Below are 26,431 nucleotides of genomic sequence, written 5' to 3'. Positions count from 1 at the left end.
GGGACTGTACTGTTAGTGGAGGTTACTGGGACTGTACTGCTAGTGGAGGTTACTGGGACTGTACTGCTAGTGGAGGTTACTGGGACTGTAGTGGAGGTTACTGGGACTGTAGTGGAGGTTACTGGGACTGTACTGCTAGTGGAGGTTACTGGGACTGTAGTGGAGGTTACTGGGACTGTACTGTTAGTGGAGGTTACTGGTACTGCTAGTGGAGGTTACTGGGACTGTACTGCTAGTGGAGGTTACTGGGACTGTACTGCTAGTGGAGGTTACTGGGACTGTAGTGGAGGTTACAGGGACTGTAGTGGAGGTTACTGGGACTGTACTGCTAGTGGAGGTTACTGGGACTGTAGTGGAGGTTACAGGGACTGTAGTGGAGGTTACTGGGACTGTACTGTTAGTGGAGGTTACTGGGACTGTAGTGGAGGTTACTGGGACTGTACTGCTAGTGGAGATTACTGGGACTGTACTGCTAGTGGAGGTTACTGGGACTGTACTGCTAGTGGAGGTTACTGGGACTGTAGTGGAGGTTACTGGGACTGTAGTGGAGGTTACAGGGACTGTAGTGGAGGTTACTGGGACTGTAGTGGAGGTTACTGGGACTGTAGTGGAGGTTACTGGGACTGTAGTGGAGGTTACTGGGACTGTAGTGGAGGTTACAGGGACTGTAGTGGAGGTTACTGGGACTGTACTGCTAGTGGAGGTTACTGGGACTGTAGTGGAGGTTACTGGGACTGTAGTGGAGGTTACTGGGACTGTACTGCTAGTGGAGGTTACTGGGACTGTACTGCTAGTGGAGGTTACTGGGACTGTACTGCTAGTGGAGGTTACTGGGACTGTACTGCTAGTGGAGGTTACTGGGACTGTAGTGGAGGTTACAGGGACTGTAGTGGAGGTTACTGGGACTTTACTGCTAGTGGAGGTTACTGGGACTGTAGTGGAGGTTACAGGGACTGTAGTGGAGGTTACTGGGACTGTACTGCTAGTGGAGGTTACTGGGACTGTACTGCTAGTGGAGGTTACTGGGACTGTAGTGGAGGTTACTGGGACTGTACTGTTAGTGGAGGTTACTGGGACTGTAGTGGAGGTTACTGGGACTGTACTGCTAGTGGAGGTTACTGGGACTGTACTGCTAGTGGAGGTTACTGGGACTGTAGTGGAGGTTACTCGGACTGTACTGCTAGTGGAGGTTACTGGGACTGTAGTGGAGGTTACTGGGACTGTACTGCTAGTGGAGGTTACTGGGACTGTACTGCTAGTGGAGGTTACTGGGACTGTACTGCTAGTGGAGTTTACTGGGACTGTAGTGGAGGTTACTGGGACTGTACTGCTCGTGGAGGTTACTGGGACTGTACTGCTAGTGGAGGTTACTGGGACTGTAGTGGAGGTTACTGGGACTGTACTGCTCGTGGAGGTTACTGGGACTGTACTGCTAGTAGAGGTTACTGGGACTGTACTGCTAGTAGAGGTTACTGGGACTGTACTGCTAGTGGAGGTTACTGGGACTGTAGTGGAGGTTACTGGGACTGTAGTGGAGGTTACTGGGACTGTACTGCTAGTGGAGGTTACTGGGACTGTAGTGGAAGTTACTGGGACTGTAGTGCTAGGCTACCTGCTGACCCTACACTCTAACCACTAGTACTACCTGCCGTCCCTACACTCTAACCACTAGGCTACCTGCCGCCCCAATGAAATCCAGTAGGAAAGGTCCAACCTCAGTATACTAACTGAAGACTGAATAGTTTCTGTAAATGTGTTATCTAGCTATAGCAGCTGGCCTTGTCCTCTCCTCACACGGTCCTTTAATCTAAAGAGACAACAGCCCCACAGCATGTTGATTACGTACACCAGATGTTGTAGGGATATCCCCCCGTTGAGAGATATTACAGTTCAATTGAACTGAATTGAGTGTCGTCCACCAGAAATCCATCCTGGCCACCTCTGATTAGGACTAAGTTCAAATAAAATGTGATTTGATTTGAAGTTACACCAAACTCAAAAAGGAAAAGTTGCACCAACTCAAAAAACAAAACAAAACTAAACTAAACAACCCAAAGAAGCAGCAGAAAACGTGGTTGGAAGAGTGGTCCACTTGTATTTATCATCTTTGTTGTTTTTTTCTTCATACTGCTTTTGAACGTTGCAGTAGGAACTATTTAAGACATTGACATCAACAATTGACATCATGTAGTCACGCTTGATTGAGGTTATTCATTATGCAGTAGTTAGGTTGTGAAGTAGCGGTAGTCCAATGATAAGTTCTCTCTCTCTTCCCGAGAAGGTAAGTCTTTCGGTCAAGTTGTCTCAATTACTGCTGCTGCTGCCAGTGGAGATGGAGGTTAGTGATCCTTCTGCACCCTCCCTTTCCGCCGCTTTCTTCTTCGTCTCATCTTTGAAGAAGAGTAGCGGGAACATCCCTAAAATGCAGCCGATGGCAACTCCGATGGCTTTACCCTGAAGACAAAACAAAACAAGAAACAACGGTCCATTACTACTCTGATGCCTGGTACTAATACTAATACTATACTAATACTGGTACTAATACTATACTAATACTATACTAATACTATACTAATACTGGTACTAATACTATACTAACACTAGTACTAATACTAATACTGGTACTAATACTATACTAATACTAGTACTAATACTATACTAACACTAGTACTAATACTATACTAATACTGGTACTAATACTATACTAACACTAGTACTAATACTACGCTAACACTATACTAATACTATACTAATACTAGTACTAATACTATACTAACACTAGTACTAATACTATACTAACACTAGTACTAATACTATACTAACACCAGTACTAATACTATACTAACACTAGTACTAATACTATACTAATACTAACACTAGTACTAATACTATACTAATACTATGCTAATACTATACTAATACTATACTAACACTAATACTAACACTAGCACTAATACTATACTAATACTATACTAACACTAGTACTAATACTATACTAATACTATACTAATACTATACTAATACTATACTAGCACTATACTAATACTATACTAACACTAATACTAACACTAGCACTAATACTATACTAATACTAACACTTGTACTAATACTATACTAACACTAGTACTAATACTATACTAACACTAGTACTAACACTATACTAATACTATACTAACACTAGTACTAATACTGTACTAACACTAGTACTAATACTATACTAACACTAGTACTAATACAATACTAATACTATACTACCACTAGTACTAATACTATACTAACATCAGTGCTAATACTATACTAATACTAATACTATACTAACACTAGTACTAATACTATACTAATACTAACACTATACTAACACTAGTACTAATACTATACTAACACTAATACTATACTAACACGAGTACTACTGCTATACTAATACTAGTACTAGTACCAATACTGTACTAATACTAGTACTAATACTAATACTAACACTAGTACTAATACTATACTAATACTAACACTAATACTATACTAATACTAGTACTAATATTAATACTATACTAATACTAGTACTAGCACTAGTACTAATACTATACTAACACTAGTACTAATACTATACTAGTACTATACTACCACTCATACTAATGCTATACTAACACTAGTACTAATACTATACTACTACTATACTAACACTATACTAACACTAGTACTAATACTATACTAATTCTATAACATAATACTATACTAATTCTATAACATCAGTGCTAATACTATACTAATACTAATACTATACTAACACTAGTACTAATACTATACTAATACTAATACTAATACTATACTAACACTAGTACTAATACTATACTAACACTAATACTATACTAACACGAGTACTACTACTATACTAATACTAGTACTAATACTAATACTGTACTAATACTAGTACTAATACTAATACTAACACTAATACTATACTAACACTAGTACTAATACTATACTAATACTAACACTAGTACTAATACTATACTGACACTAGTACTAATGCTATACTAATACTATACTAATACTAGTACTAATATTAATACTACACTAATACTAGTACTAGCACTAGTACTAATACTATACTAACACTAGTACTAATACTATACTAGTACTATACTACCACTCATACTAATGCTATACTAACACTAGTACTAATACTATACTACTACTATACTAACACTACTACTATACTAACACTAGTACTAATACTAGACTAATACTATACTAACACTAACACTAGTACTAATACTATACTAATTCTATACTAACACTATACTAATACTATACTAATACTACCACTAGTACTAATACTATACTAACACTAGTACTAATACTATACTAGCACTAGTACTAATACTAATACTAATACTAACACAATACTAATACTATACTAATGCTATACTGGCACTAGTACTAATACTATACTAATACTATACTAACACTAGTACTAATACTAATATGCAGTGCTACCAGTACGTAACCTACACACAACTCTTGGCCAATAAACTCTGTGAAGGAACATTTATTTTTTATTAGCCTGACTGCTGGATTCACTAAAAAATACTGTCTTCAGTGAAATGGCTGCACAACCAAAAGCATATTCTGTAGGACGTATTCTGGAGGACGTATTCTGTAGGACGTATTCTGTAGGACATATTCTGTAGGACATATTCTGTAGGACGTATTCTGTAGGACATATTCTGTAGGACATATTCTGTAGGACGTATTCTGTAGGACATATTCTGTAGGACGTATTCTGTAGGACGTATTCTGTAGGACGTATTCTGTAGGACATATTCTGTAGGACATATTCTGTAGGACATATTCTGTAGGACGTATTCTGTAGGACATATTCTGTAGGACGTATTCTGTAGGACGTATTCTGTAGGACGTATTCTGTAGGACATATTCTGTAGGACATATTCTGTAGGACATATTCTGTAGGACATATTCTGGAGGACGTATTCTGTAGGACATATTCTGTAGGACATATTCTGTAGGACATATTCTGTAGGACATATTCTGGAGGACATATTCTGTAGGACATATTCTGTAGGACATATTCTGTAGGACGTATTCTGTAGGACGTATTCTGTAGGACATATTCTGTAGGACATATTCTGTAGGACGTATTCTGTAGGATATATTCTGTAGGACATATTCTGTAGGACATATTCTGTAGGACGTATTCTGTAGGATATATTCTGTAGGACATATTCTGTAGGACATATTCTGTAGGACGTATTCTGTAGGACATATTCTGTAGGACATATTCTGTAGGACATATTCTGTAGGACATATTCTGTAGGACGTATTCTGTAGGACGTATTCTGTAGGACGTATTCTGTAGGACATATTCTGTAGGACATATTCTGTAGGACATATTCTGTAGGACGTATTCTGTAGGACATATTCTGTAGGACATATTCTGTAGGACATATTCTGTAGGACGTATTCTGTAGGATATATTCTGTAGGACATATTCTGTAGGACATATTCTGTAGGACGTATTCTGTAGGACATATTCTGTAGGACATATTCTGTAGGACATATTCTGTAGGACATATTCTGTAGGACGTATTCTGTAGGACATATTCTGTAGGACGTATTCTGTAGGACATATTCTGTAGGACATATTCTGTAGGACATATTCTGTAGGACATATTCTGATTGATTTAGTGCTCTATTCAATCAGATCCACTGAGTAAGCAACACAGAGAGGACTGACAGAGAGAGAGAGAGAGAGGGGGGGGGGTCAGGCAGGCAGGCAGGCAGGCAGGCAGGCAGGCAGGCAGGCAGGCAGGCAGGCAGGCAGGCAGGCAGGCAGACAGACAGACAGACAGACAGACAGACAGACAGACAGACAGACAGACAGACAGTGTGTACGTCCTCTCAGAGATACGACAGAGACTCACACTGTGGGTGCTAACTCTGGTCTGCCACATGTCAGCCTGTTTGGGATTCAGATCAGGGCCCACCAACCCACAACGACAGGCCAGGGCTTCCACGTAACCTGCAAGGCTAACACAGGAAAATACCATGGTTACATACCTTAACACACAGGAAAATACCATGGTTACATACCTTAACACACTAGAAAATACCATGGTTACATACCTTAACACACTAGAAAATACCATGGTTACATACCTTAACACACTAGAAAATACCATGGTTACATACCTTAACACACTAGAAAATACCATGGTTACATACCTTAACACACTAGAAAATACCATGGTTACATACCTTAACACACTAGAAAATACCATGGTTACATACCTTAACACACTAGAAAATACCATGGTTACATACCTTAACACACTAGAAAATACCATGGTTACATACCTTAACACACAGGGAAATTCACAGGGAAATTCCGGAAGAAAAACAAACTCTCTACCCTTGCAAAAGGTAACTCTCAGCCAACCCCCCCCCCCCCCCCACTTCCGGCTACTTCCGATCCGCGTGGGGACACGCAGCAAACACGAGGTGAAGAAGTTTAAGCACTGTCTTCTCCCATTTTCTGATATGTCCACATAACCAGTGATGAAAGAACCCCCCCCCCCCAAAAAACAGATCTAACGCTGCTCAGCTCTCACTTATCCTGGAATCCAATTGTTGTGCTCTTTACCTTTTAAGTATTCATCTACTTATTCTCTATGCATGAACCTTTCTATTTGACATTATTCTGTACGGTTGAGGAACAGAGGCAGGTAAGCATTACAGTGTCTCTGTTACACCTGCTGTAAAAACCTGGGCGTGTGACAGATAAACTTGATTTGATTTTAAAAAATATCTCAGAGTAAGAGTTCTGGTTCAGGTTCAGCTGCGCCCTTCTTTATGAGCTAATAAAAAACTGATCCTAGATCAGCACTCTGAGATTTATGAATACAGGTCCTGAGCTTCAAGGGCTCACCAGAGGAAAGATCCCATTCATTGCTGGAGTGATATATGCTAATACGAAATTACCCTAATATGAATCATGGAAATATTAAATTCAACCAGTAAATATGCACAGCAGAAAACCTTCTGGCACAGACGTCTGTGCATAGAATCATAAAAAAAAAATGGGGAAAAAATGTTTTAAATCATCATTAATCAAAATACATGCTGTTATTCAACACCAGCCTTTCTCGGTCCTGGCCTTCCGATGGTGGAATGAGCTTCTCCCTGAAGCTATGACAACAGAGTCCCTGTCCATCTTCCCCCTGAAGCTATGACAACAGGGTCCCTGTCCATCTTCCCCCCCTGAAGCTGTGACAACAGAGTCCCTGTCCATCTCCCCCCTGAAGCTATGACAACGAGTCCCTGTCCATCTTCCCCCCCTGAAGCTATGACAACAGAGTCCCTGTCCATCTTCCCCCTGAAGCTATGACAACAGAGTCCCTGTCCATCTTCCCCCTGAAGCTATGACAACAGAGTCCCTGTCCATCTTCCCCCCCTGAAGCTGTGACAACAGCTGTGTTGTGTTATGTGGTTGCTGTGTTATGTGGTTGCTGTGTTATGTAGTTGCTGTGTTATGTGGTTGCTGTGTTATGTGGTTGCTGTGTTATGTAGTTGCTGTGTTATGTAGTTGCTGTGTTATGTGGTTGCTGTGTTGTGTAGTTGCTTTGTTGTGTAGTTGCTGTGTTATGTAGTTGCTGTGTTATGTGGTTGCTGTGTTATGTAGTTGCTGTGTTATGTAGTTGCTGTGTTATGTGGTTGCTGTGTTATGTAGTTGCTGTGTTATGTAGTTCCTGTGTTATGTGGTTGCTGTGTTGTGTAGTTGCTGTGTTATGTAGTTGCTGTGTTATGTAGTTGCTGTGTTATGTAGTTGCTGTATTATGTGGTTGTTGTGTTATGTAGTTGCTGTGTTATGTAGTTGCTGTGTTATGTAGTTGCTGTGTTATGTAGTTGCTGTGTTATGTAGTTCCTGTGTTATGTGGTTGCTGTGTTGTGTAGTTGCTGTGTTATGTAGTTGCTGTGTTATGTAGTTGCTGTGTTATGTGGTTGTTGTGTTATGTAGTTGCTGTGTTATGTAGTTGCTGTGTTATGTGGTTGCTGTGTTATGTGGTTGCTGTGTTATGTAGTTGCTGTGTTATGTAGTTGCTGTGTTATGTGGTTGATGTGTTGTGTAGTTGCTGTGTTATGTAGTTGCTGTGTTATGTAGTTGCTGTGTTATGTAGTTGCTGTGTTATGTAGTTGCTGTGTTATGTAGTTGCTGTGTTATGTGGTTGTTGTGTTATGTGGTTGCTGTGTTATGTGGTTGCTGTGTTGTGTAGTTGCTGTGTTATGTAGTTGCTGTGTTATGTAGTTGCTGTGTTATGTGGTTGCTGTATTATGTGGTTGCTGTGTTATGTAGCGTTGTGCTCCTAGTAGCGTTGTGCTCCTAGTAGTGTTGTGCTCCTGGTAGCGTTGTGCTCCTGGTAGCGTTGTGCTCCTAGTAGCGTTGTGCTCCTGGTAGCGTTGTGCTCCTGGTAGCGTTGTGCTCCTGGTAGCGTTGTGCTCCTGGTAGCGTTGTGCTCCTGGAAGCGTTGTGCTCCTAGTAGCGTTGTGCTCCTGGTAGCGTTGTGCTCCTAGTAGCGTTGTGCTCCTGGTAGCGTTGTGCTCCTGGTAGCGTTGTGCTCCTGGTAGCATTGTGCTCCTGGTAGCGGTGTGCTCCTGGTAGCGGTGTGCTCCTGGTAGCGTTGTGCTCCTAGTAGCGTTGTGCTCCTGGTAGCGTTGTGCTCCTGGTAGCGTTGTGCTCCTGGTAGCATTGTGCTCCTGGTAGCGGTGTGCTCCTGGTAGCGGTGTGCTCCTGGTAGCGTTGTGCTCCTGGTAGCATTGTGCTCCTGGTAGTGTTGTGCTCCTAGTAGCATTGTGCTCCTAGTAGCATTGTGCTCCTGGTAGTGTTGTGCTCCTAGTAGCGTTGTGCTCCTGGTAGCATTGTGCTCCTGGTAGCGTTGTGCTCCTGGTAGCATTGTGCTCCTGGTAGCATTGTGCTCCTGGTAGTGTTGTGCTCCTGGGGAAGCTATAATTCATTCCAGTATATTTCATTCCAGTGCATAGCGGGCATCTCTCTAAAATCTCATGGATGAATGCCACCTCAGATGAGATGCCCGCTGGCCACCAACTTTCAGGTTCAGTACAGATGTGCCCAGATGTCTCTGGAACATGGACAGCATCTGTAATAACACCCTATTCACTACATTAGACCAGGGCCCATATTGCTCTGGTCAAAAAGTAGTGCACTATATAGGGAATAGATGCACCCATGGGCTACATTTGAAATGGCACCCTATTCCCTATTCGGTGCACTACTGCTCACCGCTTTAGGGCTGTAGTGGGTTAGGCTGATGGATGGATGCTATCTCCATTATGATGCCAACAGAGAGCCAGACAGAGCAGCTATCTCCATTATGATGCCAACAGAGTGCCAGACAGAGCAGCTATCTCCATTATGATGCCAACAGAGAGCCAGACAGAGCAGCTATCTCCATTATGATGCCAACAGAGTGCCAGACAGAGCAGCTACCTCCATTATGATGCCAACAGAGTGCCAGACAGAGCAGCTATCTCCATTATGATGCCAACAGAGTGCCAGACAGAGCAGCTATCTCCATTAAGATGCCAACAGAGTGCCAGACAGAGCAGCTATCTCCATTAAGATGCCAACAGAGTGCCAGACAGAGCAGCTATCTCCATTATGATGCCAACAGAGTGCCAGACAGAGCAGCTATCTCCATTAAGATGCCAACAGAGTGCCAGACAGAGCAGCTATCTCCATTATGATGCCAACAGAGTGACATACAAAGCAGCTATTTCCATTATGATGCCAACAGAGTGCCAGACAGAGCAGCTATCTCCATTTTGATGCCAACAGAGTGCCAGACAGAGCAGCTATCTCCATTATGATGCCAACAGAGTGCCAAACAGAGCAGCTATCTCCATTATGATGCCAACAGAGTGCCAGACAGAGCAGCTACCTCCATTATGATGCCAACAGAGTGCCAGACAGAGCAGCTATCTACATTATGATGCCAACAGAGTGCCAGACAGAGCAGCTATCTCCATTATGATGCCAACAGAGTGCCAGACAGAGCAGCTATTTCCATTATGATGCCAACAGAGTGCCAGACAGAGCAGCTATCTCCATTATGATGCCAACAGAGTGCCAGACAGAGCAGCTATCTCCATTATGATGCCAACAGAGTGCCAGAGAGAGTAGCTATCTCCATTGTGATGCCAACAGAGTGCCAGACAGAGCAGCTATCTCCATTATGATGCCAACAGAGTGCCAGACAGAGCAGCTATCCCCATTATGATGCCAACAGAGTGCCAGACAGAGCAGCTATCTCCATTATGATGCCAACAGAGTGCCAGACAGAGCAGCTATCTCCATTATGATGCTAACAGAGTGCCAGACAGAGCAGCTATCTCCATTATGATGCTAACAGAGTGCCAGACAGAGCAGCTATCTCCATTATGATGCCAACAGAGTGCCAGACAGGGCAGCTATCTCCATTATGATGCCAACAGAGTGCCAGACATCTCCATTATGATGCCAACAGAGTGCCAGACAGAGCAGCTATTTCCATTATGATGCCAACAGAGTGCCAGACAGAGCAGCTATCTCCATTATGATGCCAACAGAGTGCCAGACAGAGCAGCTATCTCCATTATGATGCCAACAGAGTGCCAGACAGAGCAGCTATCTCCATTATGATGCCAACAGAGTGTCAGACAGAGCAGCTATCTCCATTATGATGCCAACAGAGTGCCAGACAGAGCAGCTATCTCCATTATGATGCCAACAGAGTGCCAGACAGAGCAGCTATCTCCATTATGATGCCAACAGAGTGCCAGACAGAGCAGCTATCCCCATTATGATGCCAACAGAGTGCCAGACAGAGCAGCTATCTCCATTATGATGCCAACAGAGTGCCAGACAGAGCAGCTATCTCCATTATGATGCCAACAGAGTGCCAGACAGAGCAGCTATCTCCATTATGATGCCAACAGAGTGCCAGACAGGGGTACGGATGGCCCAGGAACATGAGCAGAAACCTGAAATGACACTATTCCCTATAAAGTGGGCAACAGTAAGTGAGTCCCGTGTGACCCAGAATGGCCAATAGAGAGAACATTCCAGACTCAGCCGGCTGTCTGTACCACTTGGGACGAAGCCATGGGAATGTGCTCCCACATTGGCCAATTCTGTTAGTTTTGGGTAAAAAAAAAAGAAACTGTAAAATCTATAGGAATTAAGTTAAAAATGAGTTTAATTGAGGAAATCTGTTCCTAAGTATTCGCGCAAATAAAAAATAGAAACGTCATCTTGTCTCAAGGTAAGAAATATTGTTGTTTTCAAATACAATCTATTTTTGAGTTGTGGTCAATTTGCAGTGAACAAGTTATTAGAACTATGTTCAGGCCCCCCCGGGAGGGACCAAACGATCTGTTTAAATTCAGTCAGGGGAGAGGGACCAAACGATCTGTTTAAATTCAGCCCGGAGAGAGGGACCAAACGATCTGTTTAAATTCAGTCAGGGGAGAGGGACCAAACGATCTGTTTAAATTCAGTCAGGGGAGAGTGTAACGACGTTCTTCGTTTGTCGAAAGAGAGTCGGACCGAAATGCAGCGTGTTGGTTACTCATGTTTATTAGTGAAACAAATAACGAAACTATACATGAAATAACTAATAAATACAAAACAACAAAACGGAACGTGAAACCTATTACAGCCTGACTGGTGAACACTAACACAGAGACAGGAACAATCACCCACGAAATACAAAGTGAAAACCAGGCTACCTAAATACGGTTCCCAATCAGAGACAACGAGAATCACCTGACTCTGATTGAGAACCGCCTCAGGCAGCCAAACCTATACAACACCCCTACTCAGCCGCAATCCCAAATACTACAAACCCCAATACGAAAATACAATACATAAACCCTGGTCACACCCTGGCCTAACCAAATATATAACGAAAACACAAAATACAATGACGAAGGCGTGACAGAGAGGGACCAAACGATCTGTTTAAATTCAGTCAGGGGAGAGGGACCAAACGATCTGTTTAAATTCAGTCAGGGGAGAGGGACCAAACGATCTGTTTAAATTCAGTCATGGGGAGAGGGACCAAACGATCTGTTTAAATTCAGTCATGGGGAGAGAGGGACCAAACAATCTGTTTAAATTCAGTCATGGGGAGAGAGGGACCAAACGATCTGTTTAAATTCAGTCATGGGGAGAGGGACCAAACGATCTGTTTAAATTCAGTCATGGGGAGAGAGGGACCAAACGATCTGTTTAAATTCAGTCATGGGGAGAGGGACCAAACGATCTGTTTAAATTCAGTCAGGGGAGAGGGACCAAACGATCTGTTTAAATTCAGTCAGGGGAGAGGGACCAAACGATCTGTTTAAATTCAGTCATGGGGAGAGAGGGACCAAACGATCTGTTTAAATTCAGTCATGGGGAATGTCTTCACTCCAGCAGAACCAATAAAAACCCACTAACCCAACAGGTCACTGCAGATATCACCTGGAATAATATCACCCGGCATAAACTAACAAGCATCACTGTGCTCTGCTGAGCAAACAGTTTCCCTGACAACAGATGATGATGGCATAATGGTTGTGTGGATACAGTGAGTAAAACTAGTAAACGGGCGTAATGAGATGCGTTGATCGTTAGACAGTCACACACACACACACACACAGAGGGAGAAATATGCTGCTCGTTACTGTATAAACTGATTGTCGTGGAGGAAGACAGGGACTTGTAAAGACCACCCTTTCTCAGGCCAGACAATACATCCTGTATAATCTGACAGAATGGGGATAATGCACCAGATGACAGCTGGGTGATTATTACAGAGCTCCACATCTACGATATGTACATGATAGACATACAGGGATAATCTGACAAAAAAGGATAATTTGTAAGGTGGAAGATTACTTGACGACCATTATGGACACACTGTAAAACAACATACAGTATGTTGGGACAGGTACTGCTATAACAGGGAATGATGCTCTAGTGTGTTGGGACAGGTACTACTATAACAGGGAATGATGCTCTAGTGTGTTGGGACAGGTACTACTATAACAGGGAATGATGATGTAGTGTGTTGGGACAGGTACTGCTATAACAGGGAATGATGCTCTAGTGTGTTGGGACAGGTACTGCTATAACAGGGAATGATGATGTAGTGTGTTGGGACAGATACTGCTATAACAGGGAATGATGATGTAGTGTGTTGGGACAGGTACTGCTATAACAGGGAATGATGCTCCAGTGTGTTGGGACAGGTACTGCTATAACAGGGAATGACGCTCTTGTGTTTTGGGACAGATACTGCTATAACAGGGAATGACGCTCTAGTGTGTTGGGACAGATACTGCTATAACAGGGAATGATGCTGTAGTGTGTTGGGACAGATACTGCTATAACAGGGAATGATGATGTAGTGTGTTGGGACAGGTACTGCTATAACAGGGAATGATGCTCCAGTGTGTTGGGACAGGTACTGAAATAACAGGGAATGACGCTCTTGTGTTTTGGGACAGATACTGCTATAACAGGGAATGATGCTCTAGTGTGTTGGGACAGGTACTGCTATAACAAGGAATGATGCTCCAGTGTGTTGGGACAGGTACTGAAATAACAGGGAATGATGATGTAGTGTGTTGGGACGGATACTGCTATAACAGGGAATGATGCTGTAGTGTGTTGGGACAGATACTGCTATAACAGGGAATGATGCTCTAGTGTGTTGGGACAGGTACTGCTATAACAGGGAATGATGCTGTAGTGTGTTGGGACAGATACTGCTATAACAGGGAATGATGCTCCAGTGTGTTGGGACAGATACTGCTATAACAGGGAATGATGCTCTAGTGTGTTGGGACAGATACTGCTATAACAGGGAATGATGCTGTAGTGTGTTGGGACAGATACTGCTATAACAGGGAATGATGCTGTAGTGTGTTGGGACAGATACTGCTATAACAGGGAATGATGCTCTAGTGTGTTGGGACAGATACTGCTATAACAGGGAATGATGCTCTAGTGTGTTGGGACAGATACTGCTATAACAGGGAATGATGCTGTAGTGTGTTGGGACAGATACTGCTATAACAGGGAATGATGCTCTAGTGTGTTGGGACAGATACTGCTATAACAGGGAATGATGGTCTAGTGTGTTGGGACAGATACTGCTATAACAGGGAATGATGCTCCAGTGTGTTGGGACAGATACTGCTATAACAGGGAATGATGCTCCAGTGTGTTGGGACAGATACTGCTATAACAGGGAATGATGATGTAGTGTGTTGGGACAGATACTTCTATAACAGGGAATGATGCTCTAGTGTGTTGGGACAGATACTGCTATAACAGGGAATGATGTTCTAGTGTGTTGGGACAGATACTGCTATAACAGGGAATGATGCTGTAGTGTGTTGGGACAGATACTGCTATAACAGGGAATGATGCTGTAGTGTGTTGGGACAGATACTGCTATAACAGGGAATGATGCTCTAGTGTGTTGGGACAGATACTGCTATAACAGGGAATGATGCTCCAGTGTGTTGGGACAGATACTGCTATAACAGGGAATGATGCTCTAGTGTGTTGGGACAGATACTGCTATAACAGGGAATGATGCTGTCGTGTGTTGGGACAGATACTGCTATAACAGGGAATGATGCTCCAGTGTGTTGGGACAGATACTGCTATAACAGGGAATGATGCTCTAGTGTGTTGGGACAGATACTGCTATAACAGGGAATGATGCTCTAGTCCACAGGCCTGGGCAACTCCAGTCCCCGGGGACCTGATTGGTCCAAGCAAACACAACTGATTTAAACGAATTACATTCTAAACTGAAGATGAGAATGAGTTGATTATTGGAGTCAAGGTGTGTTTGCTGGGACAAAATGGGACACCAATCAGGACCGTAGTTTCCCATGGCCTGCGTGTGTTAACCTCCATGCCAGTAGAGGGCAGAGCTGAGTAGGTGTTACCTGGATAAACACTGGGGACAATGAGGCCAAGCTGTAAGTCAGAGTGATCTCTTCATGTTCTACTGGTCAACGTCTTCAAACGCGTCAACATCCAGAACAGTGGAAACATACAGTAAACCAAGACCTGCCACCAAATGATGACATGTACTGAAATGTACCCGAGGGTACATTTAACTGAATGATGTGATGTGTTCATAGTGGTCAAACCAAGCTAAAAGACGAGAGGCTGGAGCCCCATGGCAAACCAAGCTAACAGAGGAGAGGCTGAAGCCCCAGGTCAAACCAAGCTAACAGAGGAGAGGCTGGAGCCCCAGGTCAAACCAAGCTAACAGAGGAGAGGCTGGAGCTCCAAGTCAAACCAAGCTAACAGAGGAGAGGCTGGAGCTCCAGGTCAAACCAAGCTAACAGAGGAGAGGCTGGAGCTCCAGGTCAAACCAAGCTAACAGAGGAGAGGCTGGGGGCCCAGGTCAAACCAAGCTAACAGAGGAGAGGCTGGAGCCCCAGGTCAAACCAAGCTAACAAAGGAGAGGCTGGAGCCCCAGGTCAAACCAAGCTAACAGAGGAGAGGGTGGAGCCCCAGGTCAAACCAAGTTAACAGAGGAGAGGCTGAAGCCCCAGGTCAAACCAAGCTAACAGAGGAGAGGCTGAAGCCCCAGGTCAAACCAAGTTAACAGACGAGAGGCTGGAGCCCCAGGTCAAACCAAGCTAACGGAGGAGAGGCTGGGGACCCAGGTCAAACCAAGCTAACAGAGGAGAGACTGGAGCCCCAGGTCAAACCAAGCTAACAGAGGAGAGGCTGGAGCCCCAGGTCAAACCAAGCTAACAGAGGAGAGGCTGGAGCCCCAGGTCAAACCAAGCTAACAGAGGAGAGGCTGAAGCCCCAGGTCAAACCAAGCTAACAGAGGAGAGGCTGAAGCCCCAGGTCAAACCAAGTTAACAGACGAGAGGCTGGAGCCCCAGGTCAAACCAAGCTAACGGAGGAGAGGCTGGGGACCCAGGTCAAACCAAGCTAACAGAGGAGAGACTGGAGCCCCAGGTCAAACCAAGCTAACAGAGGAGAGGCTGGAGCCCCAGGTCAAACCAAGCTAACAGAGGAGAGGCTGGAGCCACAGGTCAAACCAAGCTAACAGAGGAGAGGCTGAAGCCCCAGGTCAAACCAAGCTAACAGAGGAGAGGCTGAAGCCCCAGGTCAAACCAAGCTAACAGACGAGAGGCTGGAGCCCCAGGTCAAACCAAGCTAACAGAGGAGAGGCTGTAGCCCCAGGTCAAACCAAACTAACAGAGGAGAGGCTGGAGCCCCAGGTCAAACCAAGCTAAAAGACGAGAGGCTGTAGCCCCAGGTCAAACCAAGCTAACAGAGGAGAGGCTGTAGCCCCAGGTCAAACCAAGCTAACAGAGGAGAGGCTGTAGCCCCAGGTCAAACCAAGCTAACAGAGGAGAGGCTGGAGCCCCAGGTCAAACCAAGCTAACGGAGGAGAGGCTGGGGACCCAGGTCAAACCAAGCTAACAGAGGAGATGCTGAAGCCCCAGGTCAAACCAAGCTAAAAGAGGAGAGGCTGGAGCCCCAGGTCAAACCAAGCTAACAGAGGAGAGGCTGGAGCTCCAGGTAGAACCAAGCTAACAGAGGAGAGGCTGAAGCCCCAGGTCAAACCAAGCTAACGGAGGAGAGGCTGGGGACCCAGGTCAAACCAAGCTAACAGAGGAGAGTCTGTGGAGCCCCAGGTCAAACCAAGCTAACAGAGGAGAGGCTGGAGCCCCAGGTCAAACCAAGCTAACAGAGGAGAGTCTGGAGCTCCAGGTAGAACCAAGCTCACAGAGGAGAGGCTGAAGCCCCAGGTCAAACCAAGCTAACAGAGGAGAGGCTGAAGCCCCAGGTCAAACCAAGCTAACAGAGGAGAGGCTGGAGCCCCAGGTCAAACCAAGCTAACAGAGGAGAGACTGGAGCCCCAGGTCAAACCAAGCTAACAGAGGAGAGGCTGAAGCCCCAGGTCAAACCAAGCTAACAGAGGAGAGGCTGGAGCCCCAGGTCAAACCAAGCTAACAGAAGAGAGGCTGGAGCCCCAGGTCAAACCAAGCTAACAGAGGAGAGGCTGGAGCCCCAGGTCAAACCAAGCTAACAGAAGAGAGGCTGGAGCCCCAGGTCAAACCAAGCTAACAGAGGAGAGGCTGGAGCCACGGCCACAGCAGCTGACTGCCGTTAAATGACTCATACATCAAATTACAGACGTTCAGAAAGAGACAGCAGCAGATTACACGACATCTGGGAAATCACACATCTACAAGCAGACATCTACAATCCTCTCTGTCACCAGTCATAGAAAAAGGACTGCAGAGAATACAAAACAAATACTGTTATAGCCTGGTCCCAGATCTGTTGTAGCCTGGTCCCAGATCTGCTGTAGACTGGTCCCAGGTCTGTTATAGCCTGGTCCCAGATCTGTTCTAGCCTGGTCCCAGATCTGTTCTAGCCTGGTCCCAGATCTGTTGTAAACTGGTCCCAGATCTGTTGTAACCTGGTCCCAGATCTGTTGTAGCCTGGTCCCAGATCTGTTGTAGCCTGGTCCCAGATCTGTTGTAGCCTGGTCCCAGGTCTGTTCTAGCCTGGTCCCAGATCTGTTGTAGACTGGTCCCAGATCTGTTGTAGCCTGGTCCCAGATCTGCTGTAGACTGGTCCCAGGTCTGTTATAGCCTGGTCCCAGATCTGTTCTAGCCTGGTCCCAGATCTGTTCTAGCCTGGTCCCAGATCTGTTGTAGACTGGTCCCAGATCTGTTGTAACCTGGTCCCAGATCTGTTCTAGCCTGGTCCCAGATCTGTTGTAGACTGGTCCCAGGTCTGTTGTAGCCTGGTCCCAGGTCTGTTCTAGCCTGGTCCCAGATCTGTTGTAGCCTGGTCCCAGGTCTGTTGTAGCCTGGTCCCAGATCTGGTCTAGCCTGGTCCCAGGTCTGTTGTAGCCTGGTCCCAGATCTGCTCTAGCCTGGTCCCAGATCTGTTGTAGTAAACTGGTCCCAGGTCTGTTGTAGACTGGTCCCAGGTCTGTTGTAGCCTGGTCCCAGATCTGTTGTAGACTGGTCCCAGGTCAGTTTTCTTTGTGTTTTTTTACCCCTTTTCTCCAATTGGTAGTTACAGTCTCGTCTCATCGCTGCAACTCCCGTAGGGACTCGGGGGAGGCGAAGTTCGAGAGCCGTGCTTCCTCCGAAACACAACCCAACCGCACTGCTTCTTGACACAATGCCCACTTAACCCGGAAGCCAGCCGCACCAATAACTAACTGGCAAAAAGTCATGATTACTTCCTGTACAAAACCACATGGGTAAAACAGGAACAATGACAGGACATTAGCTCAAGCACTCACGCAGCAACTGGTGAAAGGAACTACCTTTGGCTGTCGCTGTCTAACAGATTCTGTTACAGTCGTTTTAACATTAGTCTGTGATGATGTTGGAGGCTCTCGCACAAAGACAGTGACAATAAGGAAGTGCATAGGAGATGTTGTTCCCACTGTCACTATTAAAACGTACCCTAACCAGAAAGTGTGGATAGATGGCGGCATTAGCGCAAAACTGAAAGCGTGAACCACCGCATTTAACCATGGAAAGACAACCAGGAATATGGCCAAATACAAACAGTGTAGTCATACCCTCTGCAAGGCAATCAAACAAGTGAAACGTCAGTATAGGGACAAAGTGGAGTCGCAATTCAGACACGAGACGTATGTGGCAGGGTCTACAGGCAATCAAGAACTACAAAAAGAAAACCAGCCACGTCACGGACACCGACGTCACGCTTCCAGACAAACTAAACACCTTCTTTGCCCGCTTTGAGGATAATACAGTGCCACCGCCGCGGCCCGCTACCAAGGACTGCGCCCCCCCCCACCTCCTTCTCCCTGGCCGACGTGAGTATGACATTCAAACGGGTTAACCCTCGCAAGGCTGCCGGCCCAGACGGCATCCCTAGCCGTGTCCTCAGAGCACAGACCAGCTGGCTGGTGTGTTTACGGACATATTCAATTTCTCCCTATCCCAGTCTGCTGTCCCCACATGCTTCAAGAGGGCCACCATTGTTCCTGAACCCAAGAAGGAAAAGATAACTGAACTAAATGACTATCGCCCCGTAGCACTCTCTTCTGTCATTATGAAGTGTTTTGAGAGACTAGTCAAGGATCATATCACTTCCACCTTACCTATCATCACCCTAGACCCACTGCAATTTGCATGCCGCCCCAATAGGTCCTCAGACGATGCAATCGCCATCACACTGCACACTTCCGTATCCCATCAGGACAAGAGGAACACCTATGTAAGACAACATAGAACCCTCAAGTTCAGCATTAAGCTTGAGGCCCTCAACCTCGCCCTGTGCGATCCTTCCTCGGCATACACCAGGGACAAACTGAAATGGTTCCCTCACACAGACAGTGTGGTGAAGAAGGCGCAACAGCGCCTCTTAAACCTCAGGAGGCTGAAGAAAATTGGCTTGTCACCTAAAACCCTCACAAACTTCTACAGGGCTGTACCACCGCCTGGTACGGCAACTGCACCGCCCACAACCGCAGGGCTCTCCAGAGGGTAGTGAGGTCTGCTCAACGCATCACCGGAGGAAAACTCCCTGCCCTCCAGGACACCTACAGCATCCGATGTCACAGGAAGGCCAAAAAGATCATCAAGGACAACAACCACCCGAGCCACTGCCTATTCACCCCGCTACCATCCAGAAGGTGAGGTCATTGCAGGTGCATCAAATCTGGGACCGAGAGACTGAAAAATATCTTCCCTCTCAAGGCCGTCAGACTGTTAAACAGCCATCACTAACACAGTGAGGTTGCTGCCTACATACAGACTTGAAATCATTGGCCACTCTAACAAATTAGATCACTATTCAGTTTATTAATGCCACTTTAATAATGACGTTTACATATCTTGCACTACTCATCCCAGATGTATATACTGTATTCTATACCGTCTGTGCATCTCGTCTATGCCGGTCGATCATGGCCCATCCGTATATTTATATGTACATATTCTTATTCCATCCCTTTACTTAGATTTTTGTGTCATTAGGTAGTTGTTGTGGAATTGTTAGATTACTTGTTAGATATTACTGCACTGTCGGAACTAGAAGCACAAGCATTTCATTACACTCGCATTAACATCCTGCTAACCATGTGTTTGTGACCCATACAATTAAATTTGATTTGAATAAATGACAGTTTAAAGCAGATGGTGTAACTCAGACACTATGAGAGGCCATTAGCTCAAGCCAAGCACTCCTGTCTCCAGAGCAGTGAGACATCCTCCTCGGGTGCAGCTCAAACTAAAGAGCGCTACCCAGGGCCTTTTTCACCCAAAGACTGACACATCAGAGTCTAACGGTCCTGGTATGGAAACTAGTCAAGACTGACACTTCAGTCTAACGGTCCTGGTAGGGAAACTAGTCAAGACTGGCACATCAGTCTAACGGTCCTGGTAGGGAAACTAGTCAAGACTGGCACATCAGTCTAACGGTCCTGGTAGGGAAACTAGTCAAGACTGGCACATCAGTCTAACGGTCCTGGTAGGGAAACTAGTCAAGACTGGCACATCAGTCTAACGGTCCTGGTATGGAAACTAGTCAAGACTGACACTTCAGTCTAACGGTCCTGGTAGGGAAACTAGTCAAGACTGGCACATCAGTCTAACGGTCCTGGTAGGGAAACTAGTCAAGACTGGCACATCAGTCTAACGGTCCTGGTAGGGAAACTAGTCAAGACTGACACTTCAGAGTCTAACGGTCCTGGTAGGGAAACTAATCAAGACGGACACTTCAGTCTAACGGTCCTGGTAGGGAAACTAGTCAAGACTGGCACATCAGTCTAACGGTCCTGGTAGTGAAACTAGTCAAGACGGACACTTCAGTCTAATGGTCCTGGTAGGGAAACTAGTCAAGACTGGCACATCAGTCTAACGGTCCTGGTATGGAAACTAGTCAAGACTGACACTTCAGAGTCTAACGGTCCTGGTAATGAAACTAGTCAAGACGGACACTTCAGTCTAACGGTCCTGGTAGGGAAACTAGTCAAGACTGGCACATCAGTCTAACGGTCCTGGTAGGGAAACTAGTCAAGACTGGCACATCAGTCTAACGGTCCTGGTAGGGAAACTAGTCAAGACGGACACTTCAGTCTAACGGTCCTGGTAGTGAAACTAGTCAAGACGGACACTTCAGTCTAACGGTCCTGGTAGGGAAACTAGTCAAGACGGACACTTCAGTCTAACGGTCCTGGTAGGGAAACTAGTCAAGACGGACACTTCAGTCCAACGGTCCTGGTAGTGTAAACGGACTGGTCTTTAGACAGTATTTACTGAGATTATAGAACAGCTCATCTTCATCGGCCAGGGAGAAGGAGATGGGGGGTGCAGTCCCTGGTAGCGGGCCGCGTCGGTAGCTCTGTATTATCCTCAAAGCAGGGCAAAGAAGATGTTTAGTTTGTCTGGAAGCAAGACGCCGGTGTCCGTGATGTGGCTGGTTTTCAATGTACAGACAGAGGAGAGACGTTGGTTTAGAAGACATCATTAACCTCTCTCCAGTTTCATCCTGTCAGGTTAGAGGACATCATTAACCTCTCTCCAGTTTCATCCTGACAGGTTAGAGGACATCATTAACCTCTCTCCAGTTTCATCCTGACAGGTTAGAGGACATCATTAACCTCTCTCCAGTTTCACCCTGACAGGTTAGAGGACATCATTAACCTCTCTCCAGTTTCATCCTGTCAGGTTAGAGGACATCATTAACCTCTCTCCAGTTTCATCCTGACAGGTTAGAGGACATCATTAACCTCTCTCCAGTTTCAGCCTGACAGGTTAGAGGACATCATTAACCTCTCTCCAGTTTCACCCTGACAGGTTAGAGAACATCATTAACCTCTCTCCAGTTTCATCCTGACAGGTTAGAGGACATCATTAACCTCTCTCCAGTTTCAGCCTGACAGGTTAGAGGACATCATTAACCTCTCTCCAGTTTCCTCCTGACAGGTTAGAGGACATCATTAACCTCTCTCCAGTTTCATCCTGTCAGGTTAGAGGACATCATTAACCTCTCTCCAGTTTCATCCTGACAGGTTAGAGGACATCATTAACCTCTCTCCAGTTTCATCCTGGCAGGTTAGAGGACATCATTAACCTCTCTCCAGTTTTAGCCTGACAGGTTAGAGGACATCATTAACCTCTCTCCAGTTTCATCCTGTCAGGTTAGAGGACATCATTAACCTCTCTCCAGTTTCATCCTGCCAGGTTAGAGGACATCATTAACCTCTCTCCAGTTTCATCCTGACAGGTTAGAGGACATCATTAACCTCTCTCCAGTTTCATCCTGACAGGTTAGAGGACATCATTAACCTCTCTCCAGTTTCATCCTGACAGGTTAGAGGACATCATTAACCTCTCTCCAGTTTCATCCTGACAGGTTAGAGGACATCATTAACCTCTCTCCAGTTTCATCCTGCCAGGTCAGAGGACATCATTAACCTCTCTCCAGTTTCATCCTGCCAGGTCAGAGGACATCATTAACCTCTCTCCAGTTTCATCCTGACAGGTTCTCTGTTTAGCTATAAGCACATTGTGCACATTCCAGGTAGTCTTTTTTGCACTTGTTCTCCGCAAATGATCAGTTCTCACAATGCTTGGAGAAGTCTGGAAAGTTCTCAAAAACCACATTATGACTGTAGCAATCTCCCTATAGCGGCTACAATAGGATGCTAACGGGGCCTGTAGCAATCTTCCTATAGCGGCTACAATAGGATGCTAACAGGGACTGTAGCAATCTTCCTATAATGGCTACAATAGGATGCTAACAGGGACTGTAGCAATCTTCCTATAGAGGCTACAATAGGATGCTAACAGGGACTGTAGCAATCTTCCTATAGCGGCTACAATAGGATGCTAATAGGGACTGTAGCAATCTTCCTATAGCGACTGCAATAGGACTCCACCAGGGACTGTACACAGTGTGACTGCAATAGGACTCCACCAGGGACTGTACACAGTGTGACTGCAATAGAACACCACCAGGGACTGTACACAGTGTGACTGCAATAGGACTCTACCAGGGACTGTACACAGTGTGACTGCAATAGGACTCTACCAGGGACTGTACACAGTGTGACTGCAATAGGACTACACCAGGGACTGTACACAGTGTGACTACAATAGGACTACACCAGGGACTGTACACAGTGTGACTGCAATAGGACTACACCAGGGACTGTACACAGTGTGACTACAGTAGGACTCCACCAGGGACTGTACACAGTGTGACTGCAATAGGACTCCACTAGGGACTGTACACAGTGTGACTGCAATAGAACTCCACCAGGGACTGTACACAGTGTGACTGCAATAGAACTACACCAGGGACTGTACACAGTGTGACTGCAATAGGACTCCACCAGGGACTGTACACAGTGTGACTGCAATAGGACTCCACTAGGGACTGTACACAGTGTGACTGCAATAGGACTCCACCAGGGACTGTACACAGTGTGACTGCAATATGACTCCACCAGGGACTGTACACAGTGTGACTGCAATAGGACTCCACCAGGGACTGAACACAGTGTGACTACAATAGGACTACACCAGGGACTGTACACAGTGTGAGTACAATAGGACTCCACCAGGGACTGTACACAGTGTGATTACAATAGGACTCCACCAGGGACTGAACACAGTGTGACTACAATAGGACTCCACCAGGGACTGTACACAGTGTGACTGCAATAGGACTCCACCAGGGACTGTACACAGTGTGACTGCAATAGGACTCCACCAGGGACTGTACACAGTGTGACTGCAATAGGACTCCACCAGGGACTGAACACAGTGTGACTGCAATAGGACTCCACCAGGGACTGTACACAGTGTGACTTCAATAGGACTACACCAGGGACTGTACACAGTGTGACTGCAATAGGACTCCACCAGGGACTGTACACAGTGTGACTACAATAGGACTCCACCAGGGACTGTACACAGTGTGACTGCAATAGGACTCCACCAGGGACTGTACACAGTGTGACTGCAATAGAACTCCACCAGGGACTGTACACAGTGTGACTGCAATAGAACTACACCAGGGACTGTACACAGTGTGACTGCAATAGGACTCCACCAGGGACTGTACACAGTGTGACTTCAATAGGACTACACCAGGGACTGTACACAGTGTGACTGCAATAGGACTCCACCAGGGACTGTACACAGTGTGACTACAATAGGACTCCACCAGGGACTGTACACAGTGTGACTGCAATAGGACTACACCAGGGACTGTACACAGTGTGACTACAGTAGGACTCCACCAGGGACTGTACACAGTGTGACTGCAATAGGACTCCACTAGGGACTGTACACAGTGTGACTGCAATAGGACTCCACCAGGGACTGAACACAGTGTGACTGCAATAGGACTCCACCAGGGACTGTACACAGTGTGACTGCAATAGGACTCCACCAGGGACTGTACACAGTGTGACTGCAATAGGACTCCACCAGGGACTGTACACAGTGTGACTACAATAGGACTCCACCAGGGACTGTACACAGTGTGACTGCAATAGGACTCCACCAGGGACTGTACACAGTGTGACTACAATAGGACTCCACCAGGGACTGTACACAGTGTGACTACAATAGGACTCCACCAGGGACTGTACACAGTGTGACTACAATAGGACTCCACCAGGGACTGTACACAGTGTGACTGCAATAGGACTCCACCAGGGACTGAATCAGCCCTAACAGACGATTGGTTTGATCGGCCTTTTCTTACCCGAGTCCAGCCAGGTCCGACACAAGGTTCCCCAGGGCAGCAGCTGCAGAGAGAGAAGAGAGGGAGGTCATGGATCTGCCCGGGTGAAGGACTGGTTGATGACGTCAAGAGGTTAAAGGTCGTTGTATGCTCCAATGAGATCCATTAAAACAAAAAACACGGTGTAGAGTTGGAACGGAGAGGAGTGGAGCAGGCTGTAGCAGTAGCTGTGTCTCTGACTCATCATTAGACAGTAGCTGTGTCTTTGACTCGTCATTAGACAGCAGGTTGTGTCTCTGGCTCCTCATTAGACAGTAGCTGTGTCTCTGACTCGTCATTAGACAGCAAGCTGTGTCTCTGACTCGTCATTAGACAGCAGGCTGTGTCTCTGACTCGTCATTAGACAGCAGGCTGTGTCTCTGACTCCTCAGTAGACATTAGCTGTGTCTCTGACTCCTCAGTAGACATTAGCTGTGTCTCTGACTCGTCATTAGACAGTAGCTGTGTCTTTGACTCGTCATTAGGCAGCAGGCTGTGTCTCTGACTCATCATTAGGCAGCAGGCTGTGTCTCTGACTCCTCATTAGACAGCAGGCTGTGTCTCTGACTCATCATTAGACAGCAGGCTGTGTCTCTGACTCATCATTAGACAGCAGGCTGTGTCTCTGACTCATCATTAGACAGCAGGCTGTGTCTCTGACTCCTCATTAGACAGCAGGCTGTGTCTCTGACTCCTCATTAGACAGCAGGCTGTGTCTCTGACTCGTCATTAGACAGCAGGCTGTGTCTCTGACTCGTCATTAGACAGCAGGCTGTGTCTCTCACTCGTCATTAGGCAGCAGGCTGTGTCTCTGACTCATCATTAGGCAGCAGGCTGTGTCTCTGACTCGTCATTAGACAGTACCTGTGTCTCTGACTCGTCATTAGACAGCAGGCTGTGTCTCTGACTCCTCATTAGACAGCAGGCTGTGTCTCTGACTCATCATTAGACAGCAGGCTGTGTCTCTGACTCATCATTAGACAGCAGGCTGTGTCTCTGACTCCTCATTAGACAGCAGGCTGTGTCTCTGACTCCTCATTAGACAGTAGCTGTGTCTTTGACTCGTCATTAGACAGCAGGCTGTGTCTCTGACTCGTCATTAGACAGCAGGCTGTGTCTCTGACTCGTCATTAGACAGCAGGCTGTGTCTCTGACTCGTCATTAGACAGCAGGCTGTGTCTCTGACTCGTCATTAGACAGCAGGCTGTGTCTCTGACTCGTCATTAGACAGCAGGCTGTGTCTCTGACTCCTCATTAGACAGTAGCTGTGTCTCTGACTCGTCATTAGACAGCAGGCTGTGTCTCTGACTCGTCATTAGACAGCAGGCTGTGTCTCTGACTCGTCATTAGACAGCAGGATGTGTCTCTGACTCGTCATTAGACAGCAGGCTGTGTCTCTGACTCATCATTAGGCAGCAGGCTGTGTCTCTGACTCGTCATTAGACAGTACCTGTGTCTCTGACTCGTCATTAGACAGCAGGCTGTGTCTCTGACTCATCATTAGACAGTAGCTGTGTCTCTGACTCGTCATTAGACAGCAGGCTGTGTCTCTGACTCCTCATTAGACAGCAGGCTGTGTCTCTGACT

The 26,431-nt window shown here is 46.0% G+C and overlaps 1 protein-coding gene across 1 annotated transcript; it reads right to left on the bottom strand.

The window, feature by feature from the left end:
* Window positions 1-1,596: 1,596 nt before the first annotated feature.
* Window positions 1,597-25,051, bottom strand: LOC135521013 (transmembrane protein 65-like). Its single transcript, XM_064946918.1, has 3 exons — window positions 24,827-25,051; window positions 5,940-6,045; window positions 1,597-2,454 (listed from the first exon to the last, which is right to left on the bottom strand). The coding sequence occupies exons 1-3, from the start codon at window positions 24,895-24,897 to the stop codon at window positions 2,305-2,307; spliced, it is 327 nt and encodes a 108-aa protein (XP_064802990.1). The 5' UTR covers window positions 24,898-25,051; the 3' UTR covers window positions 1,597-2,304.
* Window positions 25,052-26,431: the final 1,380 nt, after the last annotated feature.

Source organism: Oncorhynchus masou, chromosome 29, assembly GCF_036934945.1.
Source record: "Oncorhynchus masou masou isolate Uvic2021 chromosome 29, UVic_Omas_1.1, whole genome shotgun sequence".
Classification (NCBI taxonomy): domain Eukaryota; kingdom Metazoa; phylum Chordata; class Actinopteri; order Salmoniformes; family Salmonidae; genus Oncorhynchus; species Oncorhynchus masou.
This window is presented reverse-complemented; position numbering and strand designations above follow the sequence as displayed.